The 23,081-nt window shown below is 39.6% G+C and overlaps 1 protein-coding gene across 1 annotated transcript in view; it reads left to right on the top strand.

Moving 5' to 3' along the window:
• The window catches only part of VEZT (vezatin, adherens junctions transmembrane protein), a 57,138-nt gene extending 48,327 nt beyond the window's left edge, over positions 1–8,811 (top strand). The window contains exons 10-12 of the mRNA XM_086470911.1: positions 2,397–2,497; positions 3,752–3,959; positions 7,886–8,811. Coding sequence (XP_086327037.1) covers positions 2,397–2,497; positions 3,752–3,959; positions 7,886–8,463 — 887 coding nt within the window. The 3' untranslated portion in view covers positions 8,464–8,811. The remainder of the gene's footprint in view (positions 1–2,396; positions 2,498–3,751; positions 3,960–7,885) is intronic.
• The last annotated feature ends 14,270 nt before the right edge of the window (positions 8,812–23,081 follow it).

Below are 23,081 nucleotides of genomic sequence, written 5' to 3'. Positions count from 1 at the left end.
ATCTTCTCTTTATTCTTTCACCTTTTTTCATCACTGATAAAACTGATTTACCACTTAAGGCCTCGACAATTTAAGCGTGTAGTAATCTGCTAATTTTACCGAATGGAATACCCTTCATGGCTAGTTACAGTGTTGTTTTAATGATCTTTGAAATAATATCCCTCAAAGTGTTTAAATTCTGTCCTTTTTCCTTTAAAACTGTCTCTATGGATACAACTTTTTTAGATATTTAGAAGAGCAAGGCCATAGTACTGTGCTGCAAGCTCCTGGATCTTGCAGTACTTTGTTCCACTGGAGACGAACTAAAGCAGCAGCAGTTTTGTTTAAACACTGTGAATTTATGATCTTGAGGCGTATCCTTAGCAATGGCATCATCCCATATAGGTGGCAAAGAGAGCAGTCTGTACGTATTAGAGCAGTTGGGTTACTTCTCTGATTTGGGAAGGCAAGCTTTTAATTGTTAACGTCCATTTACTCTTCCAAATTTGTCTTCATACCTTTAGGAGCATGTTTCTGTTGTTGCTGTCATTATTATTATTAAAATGTTTTTATTACAAGGCAGAGTTATCCAATGGGCAAGGGGGCTTGATATTTATAAAATAAATATATCATGTCCATTTTCCACTTCCTTCAGGTTTCGCTACATGCTTCCCCTTTCTTTAAAACTTTGCATTTAAATACCTCTGGAATGTCAAATATTTAGCTCAGCCCAGGCAACTAGGGAATTGGATACTTTCCTTGTTTGCAAAAGCAGGTAACTGAGCAGCACTAAACCTATCATTAATGTGAACTGCCTACTTTCAGAATGCCATCCCTAAGTATTTAATGTATAGATTAGAAATTGAAAATAAACATAGGTGAGTCTTGGCAAGGTCATCTAGCCCATTTCCCTTCTCAAGGGTAAATTAGTGTTTGTGAGAAAATGCTGTTTATCTGTTTCTAAAACCCTCTCTTTAGAGACATTTTACGGTATTTCCAGGCACCTCTTCCAGCACTTAACTCTATTACCAGCAGAAAGTTATTACTGAATATAAATATCTCTTGCTGCAATTTAAAAGCGGTACTTTTGATCCACCCACAATGGAAATCCATTTCCTCTTTATAGCTCTTACATTTTTGAAGACAGTTAATACATTTCTTTCTATCTTCTCTGCAAGACTCTGTATGCTTCAACTTTTCCCTGATGACTGTACTTTATTTAGTCCTCTGATGATTTCCGCTATTTTCCTCCAGACTCCCTCTAGTTGGTCCACAGTATTATTGAATGAAGGAGCCCTAGACTGGGCACTGTGCTTCATCCACACCTTGATCAGTGGCAGAGTAGAAATGTAATTGCATGTGTCTAACAGTCATTGCTGTTGTTTATATGTAGTACTATGTAGTTTGGCTTTTTGCTTGCAGCAGGGTGTAGCTGACTACTAGGCTTCTCGTATCTTTTTCTCAGTGGTGCTGCCCAGTCAGTTGTCATATATTTGTACATTTGATTATTCCAAAGCACAAACATTTTACAGCCACTGTCACCAAACTGCTGTATCTAAAATCCAGTTCTTCCTGGGCTGTGTCTCTGATTTTCCCGTATTATTTTTGATTCTAATTGTGCCCTTCAGTATCCTTGCAGATTATCCCAGTGTCAGCAGATTTAATGAGCTGAAACACTTTTCTTTCACCCATTGGAAATATTAAAGAGTATTGGACTTGAGACAAATCCTCACTCGATATATTGTTCCTGTCTGAAAATGGTCACTACACACTGATTATCCAAGAGACTGTGCACATCATAGCAACTTCTCCTGGCCTACGTATTTTGCTTATGTCATGACACCGTGTCAAAAGCCATACTGAAAACAAAATGCAGAACGTCTTTGGCTTCTTTCTGTTCATAAGACCTGTTACTGCACTGGAAAATGAAATTGGAGTGATTTGACATCTTCTATTTTCAACGTACCCACACTGGCTGTCCCTTTTCTCCTTGCTACCTTCCAGATAGCTTCCTGTAATTTTGCTTGATTATTTCTTCCAATATTTTCCAATTATTTGAAGCTGATTTGCCTAGAATTTTACTATTTTACTTCTCTTTTTAAACTTGGGCACCAAGTCTTTTTTCTGATTTTACCAATTTTTCTTGCCATCTGCAGGTTTTCAAAGTCTGTAAATTTTGAGATTTGATAGTTGAAGTATTTCAAGATGAGCGTCATCAGACCAAGCTTATATAAAAATAGCAGTTATTTAAGTGCTCTCTAACATAGTGTTTCAATGTATTCTAACCAGCCTTCTCAACATTTTTTTCATGTGTGCCCGTCCTGCCTAATGAAACTGCCTGGACCGTGAGTCAAAACCATCATTCAACACTCAATCTTTTTCTTTTTTTTAATCCCTTTTCTTCTTTCCCCCTAAAGGCAAACCTGAAGTTTCCTGTGAGAACCTACAGCGTACTACAGTACCTTTATCACAGCCTGCCATATACATAGAAAACAAAGATCCAATCCCTGAAGAGCAGGTAAAAAAAAACATAGGACCATTTAAAGTAATAATGTGTCTTGTTCGCTGTATCCATTCCTTTTCCAGTTGCTTGTGCAGTGCCCTCCTTTTCTTGCCAATACGGATCAAGTAGGGAACCAATGCTGTTTCATAACTGGACTTAGAGAAAAAAATAATTTATATTCCTTTTGCTGTTCCATGGGGAGGTATTCCCCAGCCTGGAAAAAAGAGCATTAGCATTCACTTCTCATCTATATCATTAGAAATAAGTGACAAAAGGAGAGCAGCAACCCAAGTCAGAGTAATATAGAAAAAAAAGTGAATTGGTAAAAGGCGGTATATAAAATAGAGTCCTACTTGCATATTGTTAGATGAACTGACACAGCTGCGAAAGTGACAAGCTCCTGAACAAACCAGCCTGTCTTCAGTTTGAGTAATCTCTACATTTTTGGATGCCTGTGACACTGAACAGTTTTGAGTTGTTTGGGGAACTCGTGTGTGATGGTTGGGCTGTCTTGAAGAGAGGCTGGCTTCCTCCATCCCAGAACTGAGTGGCAGATGCATTCTGAAAGCAGATTGAACACCCATGCTCAGCTCTGTCCCTCCCTTGTGTTCTTCCAAGCCTACTCCACATGTATTCTCTCTAGGGTTTTTTCTGTATCGAAGAGGTGGGACTCATAACTTTACTGGCTGTCTGTTAGAACATAAACAGAGCTCTGTTTTTTCATGCTTGTAAGCCAATATAGCTAAAATTGGAGTAGGAGTTTGCTATTCTCAACATCCTCTTAGTAAGGATTTACATAAGTTAAGTTAGATGCCTGACTGAGGAAGGGTTTCTTATGGTGTAAATTTAAAAAAAAAAAACAACCAAAAACCAAACAAAAAATCACCACAAAAAAACCCAAACCAAAACAAACAACAAAAAACCCCACCAAAAGCAGAAAAGAAACCCACAACCCACAGAACCCACATCAGCATTGCTTATTTCCACCTGTAATTATGGGGAAATGGACTGCCATTTTCAAGGTCTATCACTTGACCATACTTGTGTATGAAAGCAAATCTTAGGTGACTGCAGTAACGTTAACTTTCAGTAAGTGGACTTGCTCCAAAATGATACAAATACAGCAGATCCACTGGCTCTGCTCAAACAGGGCTCCATCCTGTTACTGTGGTTGGCTTGTGTTGAGATCACTTGATTGTACATCAGGTTGTAGGATAGGGCCTACACTGACAGTGAAGATCAAAATTTTTTCTTTCTTTCTTTCTTTAGGAATTGGAAGCATATGTTGATTATTCAGACACAGAGAATGAATACAAAAGGGAAGATTTTTACTGCTTTTCCCAGGAAGAAAGAGAGAGACAAGAACGAGAGAGACAGGAATCGAAGAGGGTGTTACAAGAATTGAAATCTGTACTGGGATTTAAAGCTTCAGAAATAGAAAGACAGAAATGGAAACAGCTGCTATTCAGCGACCATGGTAAGCCTTGCTTTTGAAAATGAATTCCTTTCTAAGAAAGGGTAGGTGTCTGTCTGCCATCAACTTCTGACTGTTAGAATTCGGACAGTGCTTAGCTATCGACATTTGATAGAGTTTGCTATTCCACCTCTTTATATTACTTGTGGCAATCATTTTATTGTATATTGAAAAGAACTCAGAGAAATGGGAATTTGACTCTAAACAAAATACTGACCTAAAATATGAAACATACAAAATATTAAGACAGCATAAAGAGAACTGTCAGGCTATAAAGCACGCAAGCTGAACTGAGTTTCTTTCATGGCTTTCCATAAATATGAATTTTAATCAGGGTGCATAAATAAATTACTTTTCAGAATTTAAAGAAACCATCAGAAATTATCCCAGACTTACAAAAATATATAGGTTAAAGTGAAGAGCTAGACTTTGAAATATTAAAGGCTCATAAAAGAGTAAGACTGGCTTTTCTTTCTATGAGAGAATGAGTATACAGAATATGTATTCAATATATTCAAAAAAAAAAAAAAAAACCCAACAAGAAGAGTTCTTCCAAACTAGCCTTTACTAACTCTGAGGACTGTTGGGAGTTCCATCCACTTGCACTTGAAGGCAGGAATATGAAACTTTCTCTTGCCTCAGACAGTTCTTTTCTGTCTCTGTTCCAGCAGTAAGACTGGATACAACTTGATTCTTTTCACTGCTTGAGCTGTTTGATTTATTATCTTTAAAATTGGCAGTAGTTTGTCTTTTCCTTTTTCCCCTTCTTTTTCCCATTTTCATTCCTTCCTCCTAAAGACAGGTTAGGAAAAGCCCTCTGAAAAATTTCATGTTCTGTGTTATGAAAAACAACCCTCAAGCCTGGCAACATTTCCAAGGATTCTGCCTCTGCCAGTGTCTACCAGAAAAAAAGACCGTGGATTGCACCTTTCAGTAATTCAGTGGGAACACACAGGAACATTCCATACCTATTTATGAGACTGTTTCTTTTGACATCAAACTCAGAAAAATATCTGTTCTTCACAGCTTCGTTCTTTATGTCCATTTAGCTACAACTATGGTAAAAGAAATCACTTGGCCATTGGTATTGACTTCACTTCTAGCTGAGTTAAAAAAACCTACATCATCAGATTGCATTAAGAGTCTGCTCCAGAGTAGGATTTCTGTATTATCCTTCTGGTGTTAGCTGTAACACCACCCAAGTCTTCACATAAATCTCTTCAAGTCTTCCTTTCCTCCCTGTTGAAGGGAAAAGGAAGAAATCCTACCTCCAGTTCAAGTCTTGAGAGATCTAGTGACTGCTGCAGAAAGAGTTGTTGTCAGGAGAGCTTGCATAGGCTGTTCCCTTACCTATGTTAGCAGCTGCTACCTGTCCACATCATACCTGTCCTCAGGCCTTTGGTGGCCATAGCTGGAAACAGTCAGCTGACTCCTGTAGTCTTCAGTAACTGTTCACCCAAAAGCCTTTGTGGCTCATGTTCGTTCCTTTCCTTTCCATGTATAGATATTACGTTGTTTTAGGGTTAGAGATTCAATGGTGGGGAGGGAGGAAGGTGTGATTTCCTCCAGCTGCCTAGGACTAATCACTGATTACTTCCATCCTGTACAAAACTGGAAAACATGAGGGCGGTTCATGAAAGTAACTAATATTGTCTCCTTTTGGCTCAGGCACTGTGCGTGTCTGATCTGAAAGGCTGATGTGGACAGCAGATGTACTATCATCTACTGGTTTTGAGGAATTTCTTCATTATTTCTTCAAAAGAAACACAAGTCAGTTAAACACGACATAATGGATCTTGGCATATTACTGCTGCAGTCTTTAATTTATCCATACGCATGAGTCATTCCTTAAAGAAACATTTCTGTGAGCTGTGCTTTCCACATTTGTGGCTTGCTTTATCTTGAAGATTTAAACCCAGAAAGGTTCATGTTCTTTGGATGGCCATGATATCACACTTTTCCATATCCCTCTCAAGTCTTGCTTTTACAGGACAATCATATTCCAGAAATCCTGTATTCTCCTAACTTGTGATTATTGTGAAAAAAGATCCTGAAATATTCAAAGGCTTTAATCTGTTAGTCAAGGCACCCAGCAAGCCATTCTGATTTGGTAGGGGGGTTGGTTCGTTGAAGGAGAAGCTGGTGAGGGTTTCCACATAAAAGCGATCAGCTCCAAACAAGTTGGTCTATCTGAGCAACACAGCAAGAAGTCAACTGGAGATGATATGTTGGATTCCCGAAGAAAAACATCATCTTAGCAGAGCACCAGACTAAAGCAAATTTGCCCAGGCCCAGCACCGCGGTGATACTGCTTACAGTCTGGGCAGTAGGTAATTTATGGGAGAGTAGATGAGCTTACATTTTTGGTCCTGTTGAGGCAGTAAAAGGGAAGTGTTTGTGAAAATGTCTGTGAAGTTGTTAGTGGCTTCATTTTCATTTGTCAGACATTGTAAAACAACTTTCTTCTGGTGCGAAATCACTTCTAGCCTTTCCCCTAACCTCCCCCCCAAAAAAATCTCATTCTGTCAGTGGTTACTTTGTACCCAGCTGTTTCCCCTTCTCTCACCTTGTCCATACAACAGTTCTTATACAGCTGTTTCTCAGATTTGGAAAGTTACACTGTGAGACTTGATGAATTCCACCTTGCTTGTTAACTGATCAACTCAGCAAACTGGCCAGCTACCAATCTGAAGTATCTATTTATTTTTTGAGAAATTTTGGCTTTGGAAGTATTCTTTGGAGGAAGTAGGCAATAAGTTTGCTCTAAATTGATAAGATTACTGTGCATATTCCTGCCTTTTCAAGCAAATGGGCAGAAATAAGCAGCAACGTGTTTTTTACAAGATGGGGGAAGAACTACCCCATTAACAACTGAGATGAGGTCCGGTGCAGTGCTCCTTTGGTATATAAGGTTTTAAAACAAACGATACAATACAAATTCAAAGCCACAGTCTTTCAGTGTGCTAATGATAATAATTATCAATGTGACAGTCATAATGACGCGCCTGCCTTCAGCTAGCTAAAGTAAATATTACTGAAATAGGATGCGATGGAAAAATCCTAATACCGTAAATTGTGTTTCCCGTGAAAAGTTTGTGTATTTCCCAGAGTTATTTTCATCTCTGCTTACAGGGGTAAAGTCAGAATGGAATTAGAAAGGGAAATGCTACTTGGGAATCTGCTGTTGCCGCTCTCATTTATGTTCGTGCTGCTACTCTAATGGAGCTACTGCAGTTTAGGGAATCTGTTACTTGGAAATGGACATTATATCGTTTTCTTAAAAAGAAAGACGTCTGTTCTTCGAGAAGTGATTGTACCGAGTTATACTAACCCTTAACACTGGGAGGAGAGACTTCCTGGCAAGCATCCCGTTGCTGGCAATGGGACTCGCTGCTGCTACTAACTTCAAGAGAGGCTAAATTAAACCACACTTTATTTGTGAGGACACCTTACCTGACTGTATGAATACGTGTTGTATTTGTATGTTGTGGTGTATGAGATCAGATACTGCCTATAAGGACTTTTTCATGTACCAGCTGTCTACTGGATTAGGATTGTTGTTTAAAACGAAGACAGTTCAAATCTGTATATACAATGCAGTAGCTTTACTTGTTTTTTACTTTAACATTGAATGCATCACCTGTGATTGATGCCAGTTTTAAACATCATCAGTATCGTGCTGTCTCTTTACGTCACAGATTTTAAGGAGTAGTTACAACAAGTAGCTATCACGTTTCACTTCAGCTTTGTGATTAGAAACCACTGTTTTATTTTAAGTTTTGATTGTGGTCTTTGTTTGTGTTGTTTTGGAGGGTTTTTTTTAAGCCATTTTGACCCTTACAATCTCGCATCTTTTCAGACACAAATAAATTATTTCTGTATAGCAGCTTGCTTTTAGTTATCATTTAATTTTTTTCCCCCTTTTTAAGCTGCAGTGAAACCCTTGTCTCCTGTAGAACCACTGAAGCTACTAAATAATTTGGAATCACATATGAATTCAGATACAGAAAAGCAGGACTGCAGCCAAAGTTGTGATAAACCTGAAGAAAAAGGCTCTAATCCAAAAGTGAATGCTGCTGATAAAAGCAGGACAGAATATTTGTATGAAGATCCTGAGATGGAGAAAAACAAAGACAGTACTACTGGTGAAGGTATTTCTACAGGGGCTGAAGAAAGAATGTGTTACCAGCATGAAGGGAAAGTTGAAGAACTCAAGCCGAGTGATATGGATGGAGTAGAGGTTACACAGTCTCCCTCTAAGGATGCGTTACATTCAAAAATCAAGCATAGGCTGGCCCAGCTCCACATATCAACAGATTTAAATTTCACATCTGGTCTGGCTGCACAAGTTGCTGCCAGGTCTTTTGCTTTTACTACAATGCAGGAAGAGACTTTTGGAGATGAGGAGGAGGAGGAGGAGGAGGAAGAGAAGGCACAGGAGTGTGAAGACCTTGTTGAGGACTGTGAGAATGAAGACAGAGGCTCTGAAAGTGAAGGAAAAGTATAAGTCTGAGCTGAACTTTGTTAAACCAACAGCAGGCAATTTGATGGAAAAAACTAAGGTGGGGGTTTGAAGATGAAAATAGTGGATGGAAAAAAAGGAGACCTAAACATAATACATCTTGTTCCCTAAGTCTGATACACTAAATAGGACTTCTAAGTATATTGAAAATTTGCAGGTAAGAGAAGTTTAGGCTGCATCCAAGAAATAGCTGGCTGTTGCCTTTTTAAGATCCTAGTGGTGGGGTTTGGAATTTACCTTTGTGTTTTCTGTTTTATTTATTTATATTATAAAGTATTGTGGTGGGATTTTTTTTTCTAAAAAGAAGGAAAAACAGTGTCTTGAATTTCAACAGACTCTTTTCTTTTTCTCTCTGATTCTGTTGTCATGGTATCAATGTCTGTTTTGATGAAAAAGCCAGGACATTTCTTTTGGAAGAACCTGAACTGTTCCCTGTGATCTTCCCCCACCACTTTCATTTCACTTCTTGTGTCTGCAGTGTGTTGGCTAAGCCACCGTAGGCATTTGTGATTCTGTGGCTAGTGATGTGGCTCCCAACTAAAATGTAGAATTTTAAATAAAAACTTGAAAGAGCTAGTATTTGATGTGTCCTGGGGTATGGGGCTGAAATAGTACGAAGTTAGTCGTGCTTCATATTAAGGTTTATGTAGAATTTTATGAAGGGTTAATAAATGATTTCTAGATGTTGTAATTCCTGTTAGAGAAATGTGTAGTATATGTTAGGGAGGGCTATAAGCACATCAGTAGGAAGTACTATAGACAGCTAGAAGCTATCTGTTGGATTGGTAATAGATGAGAAGTAAATACCTATTTATTAAAACAGCTATTAATTATTTGTTAACCTTTTGTAAATTGAACCTTAATATAATTGTTTGATTTCATATAATGATTGATTGTACATTTTTATGTCCTGAAGTCATTTTCTTAAAGCAAAATTATCGGAGTGCTTACCAACATACAGTATTTTGTTTAAACAGCATACTTGCTTTTCCCTAATGTTCTTTCATTTTTCCTTAGATCACAACTATAACCTGTGTGATTAAGAATCCGTGAGAGAACAAGAATTGTGTATTTTCTAAGGTGTATCTTGTAACTTAGTTGACACTGAAGTCTGGATGTTTGGTATGAGGTTACGTGGGCTGGTTTTTCTCTGTGGTGGTGGTATGAGGAGCAGCACACTGACACTCACCTCACAGAGGAGCTGGTTAATGGTTTCACTGCCTTCTCTCCCTTTTGCCCTCTGACACAAAATGAAGCAAAGGTCTCACATCACTAATAGCGAGAGCGCATCTCTTTGTGTGGAATACTCTGCTTGGACTGGGATACATTTCCAGTCACAAAACACCTCATCGGTTACTTAGGGCATTTATTGTCTCTTGCTGATTCTATAGAATAAAGGGGGTTTTAGATGCAAGTTGGTTTAGAGCAGTATCTTTCCTAGGATGCTGTTATGGGAAGTGGGGAAGCCAACGAAGGTCAGCAGGTTAGGGTGGAACTCTTGACCATATGTCAGGAAACAAGTGCTTTCTTTCAACCTCCCTCTCTTCTATTAGTGTTTTTGTATGAACGCTGTTAAATATCACAGACCGTAGAGAGGTAAATATCAATTGATAGAGAAGGGAGTATGTGACTTACACTGTTCTTTCACAATGTAATGCCTGTCTTCTCCCTCACACACAGGTTTTGGGAAGAGAATGTCATTAACCAGTAACACTGTGTTCTGTGCCCTTAATTTTGTGTAAGTGACTGGAAGCTGAATGGGTGATGTCTTGGGAAACTTGTAAAAGAAAAAAAAAAAAAAGATGCTTCTCAGTGTATTCAGAAGCTAAGCCTCCTCTTAGTGATAGAGTATATTCTTCTGTAACCTGTAAAGGTTAGGCTGAGATGATGAAACACTGTTTTATTTTCTCTGTGGTAAGCAATTTTCTTTTTTATCAAGTCTAGAACAACTGCTTTGGATAAATCGTGTTCTGCAAAAGAAGTCTTCCTCATCCTTGACTTGAGATCCTTGAGTTCACAAAGTGCCCAGATATTTTTTGTTCCTAGCTAATTGTCCTGACTGCCTAAATGTATGTTCCATTAACTCATCCACCAGCATTTCATGATCTGATGTTATGTATCCCAGAAATGATACTCCTGGACTTTTCCCATGGGATCCAAATCTTAGTTTACAGTGTGTATGGCTGTGATACCCACCTGGAAAAATGATAGGATTTAGGATATGAATTATCTCTGTCCTCACAGTTTTGGATGAAGTCAGTAGTAGCCTGAGTGATTTGCATTGCTACTAAAATGGGTTTCAGATCTCACATTTATACAAGTTGCTAGCTCTTTATTCCTTTGCTGCAGTCCTTAGCAAAAGACCTGGAGAATCTACTTTGGTGGCTCCCTTGGGACCTAGTTTTATAATACGCTGGTCTTGGAGATGAAACTGGCCCAAGAATCCCCATCCATCATTAGTTGTTCATTTTCACCCACTAGCTGGGTCAACACAGGTTTTTGTGGCCAAGTTATAAAACAGCTCATGAGTCCACCTGGGTCAAAAATCCACCCTTTTTTGGGGTTACTTTTCACCCTTCTTATTGCAGTGATGTGGTTTACAACATTTCCCACCAAACAGCTGTATCAGCACATACTGTGATGCTGGTGTGAGACTCGGGATCGCTCACTTTTACACTACTGGCAAAGATGGTGTAGTGTGAAGTTACAGCCTTGACATTAGACATGGCTATGATCAAAGGATGACTTTTTGGAGCAAGTCTGATCCTACTTTGAACAAATAGATTTTCTACAAGCAATTTAACTGATTTCCATGGTCTTGCTTAATGCAGTCTTAGAAGCTGCACATATGAACACCTGGGCTCACTTGCTTTCCCTGCCTCTCATGACATCTATACATAACAGCCATCAGGTCATTTATTTTGATTTATTTAATATTCTCCCTGCAGAAAAATATGGCTAACAGTGTACAGCACACAAAGCGTGGCTTCCCTTGATTTATAACCAGGTTCCATCTACATATGAATAGTCTGTTGTAATGCAGAATTCCTCATAATTATGTCATTTGAAACGACTGTGTGTACATGCTGTAGATTCCTTCAAGACCCCAACAGATTTTGTGGCAATCATAATTTATTGTTTCATTTAAAATAATACATAAGAACACACTGAAGTGTGCATTAGCACTGAAGAGTTGCGTTATCATATTGAGTGTGTTGAGGTCCGAGTGCTCTCCTGTGTTCTTTGGCCCATTACCCTAGATAGGGATTTTTGTGAAAACAGAACTTGTGCTGCTTAGAGCTTTGTAACTTTTTGAAACATGTTAATCAGGAAATCCATACTAAATAATGGGTTATGCCAAAGGACATGAGCAGCCAAAATTCTTTGTGAAGAGCAGAGCTAACAATAAATGCATTTTCCCTATTCCATTTACAATTAGCAGCTCTGTGAAGTGGTAAAGAAGGAAGTAATTATAAAGGGTTAAATAATCTCTTCTCCGCCTGTCCTACCTGGAAGGCACTCCAAAGATGGTATTTGCTTCTTAGGTTGGATTGCAGTCTAGCACTACTACATCCTTTATGTCACTTAACTTCACAGCTAAAGATCTAGGTAAAGGCTTAAATGGGGGCAAAGATCTGTGGTACGATTACTTGTCCCTTTTTTTAAGTGTGAATCTTCAGGACAGAAATGAAACAGTGATGTAATGGAAGCAAATTTTGAGAATTACAGCTAATTGAGCGTCTTTCAAATGGAGTCAAACATCCCTCTGTCAACTGTAAGGAAGATCTGCAAACGCGAAGGCTTCTGCTATCAGTTGCAGTAACGAGACAGTTTTACTCCTGACAGAGGATTACTAGACATCACTGAATCACTAAATCATCACTAAATACAAGAGGGAACCTGGCAGAGTAGCCATTTGTACTGAGGTTTCAGACTTGTCCTGAGCACACCTGTCTGTGCGTGACCTGACTGTTACCTGTATCGGAAATTTTATGTGTATCTGGAAGGCAGAATTTGCAACCATCTTATTAATTTCTTTGGTAGTAAAAAAAAAACATCTAAACGGCAGGCTGTGTAGAGTTGTTGTCTCACACTGAACTTTGTAACCTTGTACTTTATCCCTTTTTAATTTTGGGGTTTGTTTAAACAAACAAATGGTCAAGTATACTAAACTGCCCTTGTTCTTTACAGTGTTTAGTGAAGGGCTGCTGTTGCTCTGCAAATGGCTTGTTCCCAGGGCTCATTACTCTTTAGAATTACAGGTTTTCGTACTGTCTTATCTGAAAAGGTGGGCAGAGTGTGAGAAAGGCACCTGGTCAGTGTGAAGGGTCAGGCTCCTCTGGGATCTTGTCTGTGGCAGGGACCAACAGCAGATGCCGAGGGAAGAGTATGAGAAAAGGGAGATCATGTACTGATGTTTCCCGAGGCCACTCCCCAACCATTTGTGGCTCAGAGACTTCTTGAGCCAGTGGTGGGGGCCGTCAGTTTAACAGGTCCCGATGGAATTCTCATCCGTAAATTTATTTAGTCTCATGTTTGGTCAATTATTACTAGTCCCAATGCCAGTATGTGCTCACCTTTATTACAGTCTTTTACAAACGAGAAGATTTGTCAATAATGGTTTTTTTGCTTTTCTTTTTTAAACTGAGCAAGCCCACTTCTCTCAGTCCTTCTGCAGAGGTCATGTTTTCCACCTTCTGCTTGCTTCTCTTAGAAATCTGTCCAGTTTTTGCAGTACAATGACCAAAGTGTGGTGCAGATGCTCCAGATGGAACCTCAGCAGTGCTGAGTGTGGACTAATAATCACCTCCCATAAAACACTGAACCATTCAAATATATTTGAGTCGTTATAGGAAAAGAAAAATTTCATATCTTTTACCCCTAGCTATTAGGGTGACAAATGAAAATATTTGATCTAATGAAGGAGAAATATTTATTCCCTGTCAGCAGGATTTGGCTGGACAATGTTTTTCTTTGCTAACAAAACAAAAAGTTGTTAAATCAAAATGATCTTCCAACAGCTGCCACCTGGTCTAATACAAACTAAAGATGTACAACAACACTTGGTTAAATTTCAGCTTGGCTTTTCAGAGCCGTTCCAGTCTCTGATGAATAAGCATGTATCACAAAATATATTATGACACAAGAAACATGGCAGCGGATATGTGGGTATCAGGAATCAAACTGAAGGCTTCTGTGGCTAGTTTTTAAAATGCTTGGAAGTGTGCTTTATTCATATTCTCATGATATTTCATTCCCTCATGTGTATGTATTTATTTTACCACCTTGAATTTTAAATGCCACAAAATACACTTTGATTTATTTGACTTGGAAATTTGTGCAGCAATCAGATAAGCAGTAACGGTATTGTCAGTGTGATAATAAGACACGGTCATAGGTAGGGGTGAAATCTACCTACCAGGAACGTTGCTTTGTATTTGGATACGGCAATATCGTTTGAGCTACAGATCAGTGTGTAACTGTTCCTGATATTCCGCCTCACCTTCCACATTGCCATCCCTTAAGTTATTGGCAGGTTTGTCAGAATAACACTTGACTCAACAGCTGGAGTGCTCAGTTAGCCCACATTACACTTTGAGTTGAACGCAGGGTTCTGAGGAAGTGACCATGGTTTTAGTAGATGAGGAAAAGGAGTTTGTTTCTCTGTTACAAAGCGGCTTATTTTAAAAGGGTTGAATAGGACCAAACTTGAATACTTTCACATGATCACCATATTTTGACCTTTATACCTTCTCAGCTTTAAAGCTTAAAGGCCTCACGGACGTAGCCATGCAATCTCAGTCCCTCCTTTAGGCTGCCTTTTGTAACCAGTCAGTGATTTTGGACATGGATCTGGCTGAAAATGCACCACTGCTTTAACTACAGCTGGCTCCTTCAACTAATGCGTCGCGTGGTTGAAAGAGCACTAGCAGCATCTCAGGGGAGCAGGAGGGAATACATGCCTGGGTGATGAGGAGGAATGCCATAGCTCAAATTTAAATCAGTTTGAATTAATGTTTACATGCTGTGAGTTACATCATCAATGTCTGTACTTAAGTGGGATAAACTCAACTCCATATGTTGATTCCTTCATCTTCATATTTTCTGTTGATTGAGGATGATGCCACTCGTTCTGACTCCATTTTTTTTGTTCTTCAGGCCTAGGCTGCCCAAGACCTGTTGTGTCTTATTCCGCAGAGTCTCTAAGAACTGTTCGTTATACTGCCAGTAAAACCAAAATTACCATGCATGTTTTTTTCTGCTTATTGTTTTCACCCTTCTGGTCCCTCTGACATCCATGTCCTCTCCCTGTACCCCCACTCTTAAAAGGTTCAGATTTTCAGATAATAAACAAATTATTTTTGTCTGTGTTTGTAACACAGCTTGATTCTTCTGTATCTTCAGCATGGAAATGACTAGATCTAGAAATGTATACTGGCTTTCCCACTTGACTTGAAAACTGAAAGAGAAGGCAGACACCATAATGGGGAGTACTACAGTCAAAATATAAGTAAGAATGTATAGCAGCTCAAATTTATACCGCACTTTTGGTGTATATTGGCTTTTATAAGTAATTCTGGCTTACGGAAAAAGATCAGTTGTGTTTCAGAAATAACTGCAATTCCAGTACAAGGTCCCAGAAGAAGTGTCATTAGTTGGCTCGATTTGTGCTCAAATCTTAATATTTAAAGACTGCTTCCTGACCTTCTCCAGCTGCGTGGATGAGAACTGAAAATAATCTCAAATTTCCAAATAGAGAGTGACCAATGCTTTCTGTTACTTTGTGCTATTAAAAAGAGGCCCGTTCCTAAATAAACAAAAAATGTCAGTGCTTAATATCTTCAGTAGTTGTTGCTAACAGAGAATCATGCATTTGATCTCAATAGAAGCACTGTAATGAGGACTGTTTATAATGTTTGATATTTGTGTTTCTAAAATAATCATCATAATAATAGACTTTAAATGTATTATGAGATAAAAGCCAGAAATCTACGAATTGACCTCCATATCTTTCATCCAAATCCACAGCTGGTCAAACTTAAACAAGTTCACGCTGTCCGTTCCTGCACTGCTCAGTATGACGTTGTACTCATGGTTTTTAATGTCCTAACGTGAGTCTTCACAGACAGTCTGCACGCACCTGTGTGCTCGAGGTCTGCAAAGCTTGTAGAGATCATGGAGCAGTGCTGAGTGAAACCTACACAGGAGTAGGATGCCTCACAATGATTTTGGGTTTATTGTCTTTGTGTCGCTATATTGCAGCATCCAGGCCATACGCAGTCCCACTCATAAACCTTTTCCTTCTCAGCTTTCCTCTTCATAGGCCACACAGACCAGTTGTGGAGGGGTTGGTTTGTTTGTTTCTCACCTAGGTTACTACCCTGTAAATGCACCAGGTAATATATCTCCAGTAGAAGCTTAAACGTTAGTGGCCACACTGCAAAAGACAGGGCCTGGGCACACAGGGCCTGGAGAAGCTCTTCTGGTTTGAGCACTTCTGGCAGGGGTTGTACTGAGGTGATTGGCTACGGGGGTGCTGAACCAGGCCCGATGACTCTGCAGGTATCTTTCAAAGCTTCAGTTTTCGCTAGGTCTGTTCTTTCCTTTGGTGGTCTCTCTCTTCCCTCTTAGCAGTCTTAGCATTCTCCTGCCAGCTCTTCAGGAACTTGGCTGCTTTTCCCCTTCATGTCTGAACCTGTTGTCTAAACTTTATGAAATGGCAGGTTAGAGGGAGGCCACACCAAGGCGCTGCTGCGCGTTCCCAGTCGTATACTCGTAAACAGAAGGATTCTTAGGGCTGGTAACTTGTCCGTCCTGACTTTCCTTCCAGGCAGCTTTGAGCTACATTTCAACTTGGCCCTCCTGTTCCTTCCTGGACTTCAGAACATTCACTTCCAGAAATCTCCCTCCTTAATGATCATAAGATGGTAATGTCTCCTCAGAAAGACTGATCCTTGAACACATGGTCCTCGTTATATGAGCTTTACTTGTTCTTTCCAACAGGAGGGTGGCACAGTTATGGCTGAGTCTGCATTCCCCTAAACAAACTTGCTTCTTCCTGCAGTAGGGGCTGAAAACACGCTCTCCACCTGCTATGCCAGTGTGCTGTGGCTCCACAGCTGCCTAGCCTTGAGCTCTGAAAGCTCTGGAATCTAGCAGTTGTGCTCCGACCTTTCCCACTGTCAAAGAGCATGTGTTTTCAGAACGTAATTACTACTAAACCTCCCCTGAATTGAACCATTTTGGATTTTTATTGAGCACCATTAAAGGATTGTTTCTTAACTTAATTTTAGGGGCTTGTATGAGTTTTATATTTTTATATATATATATACACACACATTTCATATTGTACATGTGTATTGACAGGTATCACATTGAAAGGCTTGTGTAGCAAAGAGGTTGTATTTTTCTCATATCAAACTTTCCACTTACTTACTCAGATAAACAAAAACTTGTTTATCTAATGACAAAAGAACCGAATTCTGTTCTACCAAGCAGGCTGTGTGGAGGTGTTAAAATGCACACTGATTTTACACCCTTAATTAGAAAAGCTATTTAACCTTGTTTTCTTTTACCAAGGCTTTGCACCTGAGCTGCTGTAAGTGCCTGTATACCCATCTGCCCTGTCTTAAACATGTAAACAAATACATGTTCCTCAACATTTCCTGCCTGCTAAGTCTTAGCATTTCCCAAAACATGGCCTAAGGGCAGCACAGATTGCCAAGGAAACCACGGGGAAGAGAAAGAAAAGAATCTTGATAAGCTGCTCTTTAACTGGTTAATAAATGAGAGCTAAAATATAAGAGGAAATGTTTAAAAGAACAAACTGCAACAAGAGACTCCTGGCAGGGCTACAGAGGGAAATCACATGTGATACACTCTGAAGTTTGCAGACACTGGGAAAGATCCACAGTTCCTTTTCAGTGTGAAGTGGAGACAGGAAACGTTCACCAGACCGGTAGTCTTCAGCAGCTCTGTAAAACCCCTTTATTTTATCTACATTTTGTTTCTACAGAAAGGCTCAGTCCTGCTGTGCTGGTGTATCAAGCTGTATGTAAATCAATCTCCGTATCTCTTCCTTTAAGCTCTGTATGACGTCAGTCTCTTTCCTTCGGCTGCACTGAAAACCCATGTGGTTTGGCTCCACTGGGAGCCTCTCCTGCACCTACCCTGCCAGTTGCTGACGCTGCTTTAAACACAGTTGAACAGATCAACCTCAAGCAGGTTTAGACCCGCAGGTCTCTAAAGCAGGTATGAAGCCTGGTGGCTGGCTGCATTAAGGCTCCAAGAACTACAGTTCTGGGTTGGATGTAGGCAATAGCAGGAAGACATTCCTGGGTTCTGCCCTTTCTTTGTGATAGGGTTTCTTCCCTGTGATATATTCCCAAACCCTTTTGTTTCTCATTTTCTTACTTTCCCACTTTACCACCTTCCTTTTTCCTGTGGATATATACTAGGACCTAAAGTCCTTTTTAGATATTTGATAATGTGCATTACCAGGATTATTTTTAAGCCATTTAAAAAAAAAAATTTTTGGCTGGGTTTTTCCCAGGTTCAGAATAGTTTTTTCAGTTGTAATGCTTATCGTTTTCAAAGTCTTTTTGGTTGCTATTATTTCTTCAGCACCTGTAGCAAAATTCTGCCTCACTACTGCATGTATCACTTTTTCTCTTTATCCTGTATCCCTGACAGCTGCCTAGGTGGCGTGGATGTGGCTTATCCATCCTTCAATTAGTAATGATTGAATGGAACAGGGAGTGCTTTTACAGGGATGCATAAATGCTGTGTCAGCACTTTGCTTGATCTTTTATACATATGTTTGTTTATAATTCCTCTTTCATCCTGAAGATGAAATTAATTTTAAGCAATCCTGGCAGTAGTCAGTTTCTGCAGTATATTTTGCTGGCTCCTTAGTACAAGCACTTTAGTAATGAGCACTGGTTTGTCTAAATAAGTGATGACTGAAGAAAGAATGTTTTTCTGTGTACCGTATGCTTCCAGTTGCACCTTCCCGTCACCTTTCAGAGACCTCTGTGCTGTGCAACCATGTGGCAACTATTAGCAAAATCCCTTTCAGCATCACATAAATGGCTAGGTAGGCGGGGCTTTAGGAAGAGAATAATGTGTCAGTTGAGGAGACTGGTAGCAGGTAGATCGTTAACCGAGGAACCAGGCTTAGGTGCTCTGCAGGAGACGTCTTCTACTTGTCTAGCTGTATGACTCCTAAGGCTTTCTCTGCATGCTTTGAAAGTGCCACAATAGTGGCAACAGTACGGACTGGTTCCTTTCATCTGAAGCTTTGTGGCTCCCTCATAATGCTTAGACTTTATTATCGGAACAAAGGCTGGGTTCTGCTGATGTAAGGAGCTGTGGCTGATGCACACCTCTTCCTCTAAACCCTCCCTGTATTGGTTTTAAGGTTAACAGTTGCTGACCGCTCTTCTCACTTAGGTATGCCTCACTCTCACCTAATTCATATCCCCAGGAAGGAAAGCTTAGAGATGACTGGGAAAGAAGGCAAGGGGAAGCTTGGTGAGGCAGGGGTATTTATTCTTATGTATTGAATCTTGCTGCCTAATTGGTGCATAACTTGTTGTGCAGTACAAAAGGTCTTGCTTATTGTTTGCTATTTCCAGGTTTATTTGTTTGTTTTCATATGGAATACTGAACAGGTCCAATTGCTGCTGTTAGGAGAAGCCTGTCTACCAAGAGGGGTCCGTAATGTTTTCCTTTACTTGGAGATTTTTTGAATGCTAAATTGCCTGTGTGTATTCTTCATGATGTACCATATGCAAATATTCTTCAGGAATTGATACTACCACTTCAGACAGTCAATATTTTCTATGTAAGAACTGTACGTTTCCTATACTGCCAAGAATGTACATATATCTATGAAGACTTAAGATTGTATCTTTTTGAGCAAGCCTCTTTCTTCAACCATCTGAAACTTTCTTCCTGTTTCTCAAGTTCTCTGCTAATTTATTAGACACTTGTGTTATATTGTGTACTTTTTTGTATCAGCTGTATTGCTATATTTCTCCTTTCTCTCATTAAAACCTGTTCTTCTCATCCTTCTACTGTGCTGCTTTGTATTGGAAATACTCGCACTGTATCAGATAACCTGGTCTAGTGTAGTGGGTCTGGCTGAGATGGAGCCAGAGCAGTCCTAAACAGCCAGTCATTCAGACTTCTATTATATTGTTGCACTGATCCCAACATGTAATCAGTTTTACTGCATTAAGCTTCCCTAGGGTTATTTTGCAGCATAGTCCATACTTTTACAAGATAGTGAAGAAGAAACCCAGAATGGGATACCCATGGTATAAACAAATGGACAAGACACAAAAATTGTACTGGGAGATGAAGTCTGTAAGTCACATGGGTGGTAGCTTCTGCTGACGTATGCCAAGAAGCCTGTGGTCTTCCTGAGTGAAGCCAGTTTTGAGGAGAGACTTGGAAGAGAAACCTAAGGGCACTTTTTTCCTAGAAATGTGGCCTTCGACTTAAGTCAGTCACTTCTCTATGCTGTCTGCATGCTGAACTCATCTTCCAGGCAGATAAAGAGGAAAAAGAGTAGGAGCTGTTTGCCTACTTCCACTAGAGAAACAGCTGACTTACAAACAAGATGCCATCTCCCAAGAAAACACTCCATGAACAGATAGAGAAATGATAGTGCTGCTTTTATCCTCTCAGTAAAAAGCAACATTTTCAATGTTTCACTGATGCTAATCCCTTTTTAGCAATGCAGGACCTTCCTTGACCTACAGCCATACTCTCAATAGCATCTTGGAGCAGTATGGTGTGGAGTGGTGTGGTGTGGTATGGTCTGGTCTGGTCTGGTCTGGTGGAAAGAGTTTAAGGTCCATTACAGTGGGCCCAAGGTATTGAAATAAAGTGAACAGAACATGCACATGCACCTAAGTGTTGAATATTTGGCAATTTTTGAGGTTGAGAGATCAGCTGGCACGAGGGAAAATACCAGGAGCATCTGCTCTTGGAGAACCTACTGTTTCATCTGTAATTAGACACTTACTTAAAGGATGAAATTAATCAGATCTGTAGCACCACCTATATAATTACAGCAGTGTATATGGAAATAGCTATGTCACCTAGTCTTGGTTTTCTCTCAGACTCTTCATCACCCTGTCCTTCATTCAGATGGCTTTTGTGCCCCTAGTTGCACCTGCTCACGTCCTCACAGCCTGTGCATGAAAGAACCCTGTGGAATGTCCCAGTGGTAGCATTTAAGGATTTCTTGTCATGGTGCTGCAGTAACAAGGAGCAGAAGCACACACAGAATAACCATGCTGGCTCTGACCACACGTGACATCGGTTATACGTAGATTTAGGTTAGGTAAATGCCCGTCTGTGTGACTGCACGCATTTGCTTCTGAAGTTGCATTTAGGGATGATGCCACAGTGGGAAATATTTAGGAAAATTCTAGTGTAGAGAGGAACCAGTATGGGATATTCCACAGGCCAGTGCAGCCTTTCCAGTCACTCAGAGAAGCATTTGCAAAAACACCCAGCCTAAAGCTAATCTGTCCTGGCTGCAATCAAAAAAGCTTGGTAGGCCAGTGATTACTGTGTTTGAAAATGCTACTGTTAATTACCTGTCATATTTAATCCCTGACTTCTGTACTACTCCAGTAGTTGTTTTGCATACGCATGTGAAGTGACAAACTTCCTTCAGAGAAGAATGGACTACAACTATAATATGTGCTGTTTTCTGCTGTTGTTCAATATAAATGAAATACATTTTGTTAAGCTAAAAAGAAATACAAGAAAGGATCAGACTTTCCATGACCTATCAAAGCTAGCTAGGAGCAGCTCAGCAAAAGACTGCATGCTTCATTTTGGGCTATATCCTGTGTTCTTCTTTGCTGTCAACTGCTTCTCAGCTATCAAGAGTAGTTTAGTAGATCATCATCATCATCACACCCTGCATGATGTATTGGTTAAATCAGTAGTGGAATGCAGTAGCCTTTGCATTCATACCAGGCACTCTGGAGTTCTGGTTTGATTACTGGTTTGCAGCACCCCTAAATTAAAAATAATGGTATGTAATAAATACATTGCAAAAGTTGCAATTATTTCCCCTTTCTGCCTGTCTTTCTTTCTCCTTTGGAGACTTCTACAAGAGAGCTAACTGTTGCAGCATATGCTTTAGCTCCTGGGAATGCTCTCTCCATGAGCTCTATGCTTGGCACGCAGCTGTGGAGTATTTGACCATCTGCTGCTATTTCTCCAGGTTATGCTTCTAAAGTTTCTTGGCACCTATTAATTAAATGAAGAAGCTAGTTGCCAGAAGAAACCCGACTAAAGTAATTGGTCCTTTAATTGCAATTAATTTTTTATGCATAATGCCAAAATGTAAATGTTACAGCCCATAAAACAAGTGAGTCTTAGTCAGACATGTACAAAAGAAAGGAGGGCTGTGCCCAGGACATTCACCTCTGTTTTCTTATTTCCTCTGTGCCGGTGACTGCCAGCAAAGATTCTGTAGCTCAGCAGTTATGGTTAGAGAGCCTTAACTGTTGAATGGGACAGGAAGGAATATACAAGGTGGAGAACTTGTAAACACACCCAAAAAGTGCAAATGGTTTGATATTGAGACTGCTGTACTTGCTGCTCTGAGTCACAGTGCTTTATGTTTAAGAAACTGAAGAAAGAAGCCAAAGGTCTCAGAATGAAGTGATTAAAAACCATGATGATGGAAAGTAAAATACCTGAACTTGAAATCACTTGGAAGGCAGTAACCCGTGCGATAATCACTCCTTGTCTTTGCTATTTGTTTTTGAAGGTCTTTAGCTGACTTGCTGTACCCATTGAAAATATAGTTGGCAAAGAGTAGCTTTCCTTGAATGTACATCTGCCAAAGAAGAGAAGAAAAAAAAAAATGCAGAATTGACAAGAGCAACCTCTTATTCTAAATTAAGATGTTGAGAAATAGGTTGAGAAACAAAGAAGGTTGTTAGGTAGCCTGACTTACAAGTTTATTATGGCTTACAGCTTTCACCTTTCATGACTTTGTTGTGTAACATACTTTATTTCATTTAAGAAATTAAAAAATAAACCTCTTTGTTTTTCTAATCCCTCCAAGATTTCAAAACACAGCATGCTGGAGTGCATAAACCAACATTTCTCATGCTACTTCAGGGACTACCAAAACCCACCACCATCCATCTTGGTAGTATTTCAGTTTAGGTATGGCATAACATGGCGTATTTGAAAAGAACACAGACAAATACGTTAGGCATAGGAAAAAATAGGTGTTTGGGTTTTTCTTTTGCATAAGTTAACTATTTTACTATTTTTCTTTGGGTTTTTTGGGGGGTTTTTTTGTTTTGTTTTTTTTTACTAAGAAGGAGTAGGAGTAGGAGTAGGGTATCCTACTTCTAAACTTTTATAAGTAACAATGAACTTTGCTGTTTAAATACTGTATCTCATTGGAACCAGTTTTCTAGAGAGGAAAGGTGACCAAGGTCATTTGTCTAGTGATTGTAAACCTACAGGAATTAACTAGGCCTGATGTTCAAAGTCATAAGGATTCAAAATGTGGGCAAAATCTGAAGCTTTAGCAATTTTCTCTCCCTGCAAAA

The sequence above is a fragment of the Leptosomus discolor genome, chromosome 1, assembly GCF_034619465.1.
Source record: "Leptosomus discolor isolate bLepDis1 chromosome 1, bLepDis1.hap2, whole genome shotgun sequence".
NCBI classification, from domain to species: Eukaryota; Metazoa; Chordata; class Aves; order Leptosomiformes; family Leptosomidae; genus Leptosomus; species Leptosomus discolor.
Note: the sequence above shows the minus strand (reverse complement) of the source record. Positions and strands in the feature narration are given on the sequence as shown.